General features: G+C 53.1%; 1 protein-coding gene across 1 annotated transcript; it reads right to left on the reverse strand.

Moving 5' to 3' along the window:
* Positions 1-304: 304 nt before the first annotated feature.
* On the reverse strand, positions 305-4,513 carry LOC106758609. Its single transcript, XM_014641541.1, has one exon. It carries the CDS (start codon positions 4,511-4,513, stop codon positions 305-307), a length of 4,209 nt encoding a protein of 1,402 aa, XP_014497027.1.
* Between the last annotated feature and the right edge of the window lie 368 nt (positions 4,514-4,881).

Here is a 4,881-nt window from a genome sequence, read left to right on the forward strand (position 1 = left end):
ACTTGGTAAAGTAATCGATGGCGACCAGCAGGAATTTTCGCTGGCCGGTGGCCGGGGGGAACGGACCCACGATATCCATTCCCCATTGAGCGAACGGCCATGGTCAAACGATGGTGTGCAACCTTTGCGAGGGAATGTGATGATTATTAGCGTGGGCCTGACATTGAAGGCATCAACGCGTGAATTTTGTAGCGTCGTCCTCCATTGTCGGCCAATAATATCCTGCCCGCAGTATTTTGGCTTTCAGTGACCGTCCGCCCGTGTGAAAACCGCATATTCCGAGGTGTAGTTCGTTCATCACGTACTACGCTTCATCATCTGCCAAGCATTTCAGTAGGGGGGACGAGAAACCCCGACGGTACAGGTCATTACCGATTATCATGAATCGGGCAATTCTTTTGGAGTCCGCCGGACATAGACTCTCGCCACTATCTTGCTTATGGATTAACTTCCGAACCTCGACCCTCCAGTCAGTGGCCTCGTCCGTCGTGATGCTTAAGCACTCTACAGAGGGTTGCAGAAGGACCTGTCGGATGATGGTCGTCAGCTGCCCCTTCTCTTTTCCATTGCTGAGTTTGGATAGTAGGTCGGCCCGGGCGTTCTGTTCTCGGGGAATATGCTGAATTTTTACGTCCTCAAAATCCTTCACCAGAGAGCAGGCCTGGTGATAGTACTTCAAGAGGTGATCTTCTCGTACTTGGAAATCACCATTCATTTGGCCGACCACCAGCTGTGAGTCGGTCCGGCATGTTACTCTGCGGGCCCCCATATCTTTTGCCAACTGCAACCCCGCCAACAGGGCCTCGTACTCTGCCTGGTTCTTTGAGGTTTTGAATTTGAAGATTAACGAGTGTTCCATCAGGAAGCCATTTGGTCCCTCCAGAACGATCCCTGCCCCGCTAACCGTTCGCCCCGAAGCCCCGTCGACGTATAACATCCACTCTTCGAAGCCGATTGGGGGCATTTCAGCCGCGAAATCAGCTAGATGTTGCCCTTTAACAGAACCTCTTGGTTCGTATTTAATGCCAAATTCGGACAATTCCACTGCCCAGCCGACCATCCGCCTGGCTAGATCAGGCTTCTTGAGGATTTTTGACACCGGGTGATCGGTACGTACGACGACCTGGTGGCTTTGAAAATATGGGCGCAACCTTCGAGACGCATGAAGGAGAGCTAAGGCCACCTTCTCCACTTGCTGGTACCTGGTCTCGACATCGGTCAGCGTCCGGCTGACAAAGTAAATTAGTTTGGGGGTGGGTTTTTCCTGCAACAAGACAGCACTGACCGAGGTCCCGGAGATTCCTAGATAAACCTGGAGATCCTCGCCGGGAGAGGGTCGGTTCATGATAGGAGGCTGGGTGAGAACGCTTTTGATTGCACCGAAGGCTGTTTCACAATCGTCGTCCCATATGTTGGCGGATGCTTTCTTCATTTTCTTTAAGATGGGAGCTGCCCGTTCGGCCAGCTTAGGTATGAATCGTGACAGCGCGGTCAAACGACCGACCAGTCTTTGAACGTCTTTCACGGTTCGGGGGGTTTTCATTTCCAACACCGCTCCGCATTTGTCCGGGTTCGCCTCGATCCCCCGGGAGGTTAACATGAACCCTAAGAACTTGCCGGCGGCCACCCCGAATGTGCACTTGGCCGGATTGAGTCTCATCCCATATCGGCGTACTTGTTTAAAGACTTCCTCTAAGTCTTGTAGATGTTGGTCCCCCTGTGCCGATCGGACGACCATATCGTCGACATAGACGTCCAAGCAACGTCCCATCTGGTCAGCAAAAATTTTGTTCATCAAACGCTGGTAGGTAGCGCCGGCGTTTTTTAGCCCGAAGGGCATGACTTCGTAGCAGAAGTTGGCTTGATCAGCCATGAAAGCCGTCTTTTCTCTGTCAGGGCCATGCATGGGTATCTGGTTATAGCCCGAATAGGCGTCCAGGAAACTAGGGATCTTATGTCCGGACGCTCCGTCCACGAGAGCATCGATGCTGGGCAGTGGGTATGAATCCTTTGGGCAAGCTTTATTCAAGTCAGTATAGTCTGTGCACATTCGCCATTGACCGTTCGATTTTTTTACCATGACCACGTTGGCTAGCCAGGTTGTATAAGTGATCTCTCGAATGAACCCGGCCACCTGTAACTTCTTTACCTCCTCCTGGACCGCCTTCCTCTTCTCTTCTCCCATCTTTCTCTTCTTTTGGGCGATCGGCCTGACTTCCTTGAACAAGGACAAGCGATGTGACATGATGGAGGGATGAATTCCTGGCATGTCGGCGGCCGTCCATGCGAACAAGTCCCGATTACGCCACAGAGTAGCCCGTAGTTGTTTTTCCATCTCTTTCTCTAGTCCTTGGGCTATGTTGGTGATTTGGCGGGGATCTTTTCCCAATATCATGGGTTGGGTTTCCCCTTGCGGCTCGAGTCGGTCCTCAGTATTAGTTCGGGGGTCCAGGTCGGCCATAGCGACATTGGCGCTGTTCGCCCTTCTTCTTGTCTCCCGGGGGTACATCTTGAGCCCGGCCGCGTAACACTCTCGTGCCACCTTCTGATCGGCTCGGACGGTGCAGATCGTCCCCTGAGCTGTGGGATACTTCATCGTTAGGTGGGGGGTAGAGACGATGGCGCCGAAGGAGTTCAAGCATGGACGTCCTATGAGGACGTTGTAAGACGTGTTGGCGTCCACCAGCAAGTATCGCACCTTCTTTTCTTCGGTCTCTCGTTCGGTACCGATACGCGTCCATAGGTCCAGGTAGCCTTTGGTGTCGACTTGTTCTCCTGCAAAACCCACCAACTGTTCATCGAATGGAACTATGAGGTCCTCTGAGATGTCCATCTGTTGGAATGTTTTCCAGTATAGTATGTTGACCGAGCTTCCCTGGTCAACCAACACCTTGCTTACTCCGTACCGTGCTATCTCGACCGTGATGACCATAGGGTCGTCTTGTTCAGGATCCGGGGCATGGAAGTCTGCATCAGAGAATGTGATGGGCGGCATTGTCCGCCGGGGAACGTCGACGGCATGTATGGTCCGCAGGTGGCGGATGCTCCTCTTTCGTGCCGACGACGACGTCCCTCCTCCTGCAAATCCGCCGAAAATGGTGTTAATTATCCCCTGTAGTGGTCCTGTGTTTCCGCCCGTGCGGCTTCTACTACGGCTCCTGCTTCTCTCCCTTTGTCCCTCCGCGCTCCTTCTCTGTTCGACATGCCCACGCGGATGTCGCGGTCGGTCATCCCTATGTCTCCTGCCCGATAATGGTCTCGGACTTCTTTCCCTTGGGGCCGGACGTCCGGCGGGGGCGGTTTCATTCTGATATCCTCTTACGTATTGTTTCAAATGTCCTGCCTGGATGAGCTCCTCTATCCGGTCCTTGAGCGTCAGGCAATCTTCGGTGTCGTGGCCCATGTTCTCATGGTACAGGCAGTGTTTGCTGCTATCGGCTCCCGGAGGAGTTGGTCGTTTTTGCGGGGTCCGCATTACCTGTGTGCTTAGGGCTTCCTGCAATATCCGTGCCCGGGGAGCATTGAGGGGAGTGTATTGGGGGAAGCGAGGGACCCGGGGGCCTTCTCGCCCCTTTACTCCTCCCGTGCGTTGTGATTGACCCTGTTGCTTTCCCTCACCCTTATCCTTCGCGTCCTGCATCTCCCTCCGATAATTTTGTTTCATTTCCTCCACCCTCGCCTCGTCTGCCGCCCGCTGGCGTAATTCTTCCAACGTTTTGGGTGGAGTCCGACAGACGCTCTCCTTAAAGGGTCCCGGCCTGAGTGCGGGCATCACATACTGTAGGGCCATCTCCACGCTCAATCCCCTGACTCTACGAACCGTTTTTGTGAATCGGTCCATGAAGGTTCTGAGCGCCTCCTCCTTTCCTTGCTTCAAGTTCATTAGATCAACCAGAGTGGTATCTTGCGGTCGGTATGCGGCGAATTGGTCACTGAACATGCCGCTCAACCCCTTGAAGTTTTCTACTGAGCCATTGGGTATGGAGTTGAACCACTCTAAGGCTTCGCCCTCAAGGGACAGAGAGAATGCCCGGCACCAGATGGCGTCGCTTCCCGTCCGGAATGCCATGGCATTGGTAAATGACTTGACATGTGCTTCAGGGTCTCCCGTGCCGTCGTACATTTTGAATTGCGGGGGAATGAATTGATCTGAGATACGGACGTCCATTACGGCTTGAACGAAGGGCACCGGCACCGACGGCATTTCCGATTTAACTAACACCAAACTTTCCTCTCCCTTCTCCTTCTCCTCCTCTTCGGCGTCCCTCTGCTTCCCTTTCTCTTGGTCACCCTGACCTTGCGCACTACTATGGGCCTCCTTACTGCCTTCCCCCATCTGCTTTTCCTTCTCCCCACGGAGCTGAGCTAGACACTCGGCTCGCACGGCCGCCATCTCCTCTTCGTGTTTCTTTTGCATCTCTTCATGTCTTCTTTGCATTTCTTCCATCCTCATCTCCAAGGCGCGCACAATCCCGCCCGTCTCGTCAGTACTGGTGTTTCTCGTGGTCACCATTGGGTATAAGCCTCCGGCCCCACGGTGGGTGCCAAATGTTTTTGCTTGGTTGGTCTAGATCGGTCCGAATCCTGCACCACCATCTACCGGGTTCTCCTTGCCTTGACCGTCCGTGCTACCCTCCAAAAGTGTCCGGTCGGGTACCTGCTAAAAGCACTCCGACGCTCAAGTCAATGTTCGGTTTCCAAAATTAATGATAGAGAGAGGGAGATAGCAGAGTAAATATGCATTCAATGTAACCACCTACTTCTCACCTTTGACTTTTATTTATAGTTTTTTCTATGGGCCAGTGATTAGCGGAATCTTAATCAAGGCCCAATTGCAGGCCTGTTGGGGTTAATCTGGTTTTACCTTAATGTTATGCAGCT

Source organism: Vigna radiata, chromosome 1 (assembly GCF_000741045.1).
Source record: "Vigna radiata var. radiata cultivar VC1973A chromosome 1, Vradiata_ver6, whole genome shotgun sequence".
Lineage (NCBI taxonomy): Eukaryota > Viridiplantae > Streptophyta > Magnoliopsida > Fabales > Fabaceae > Vigna > Vigna radiata.

What these genes read in the sequence shown, in the direction of transcription:
- LOC106758609 (XM_014641541.1), bottom strand. Translation starts at nt 4,513, where the DNA reads ATGGTGACCACGAGAAACACCAGTACTGACGAGACGGGCGGGATTGTG.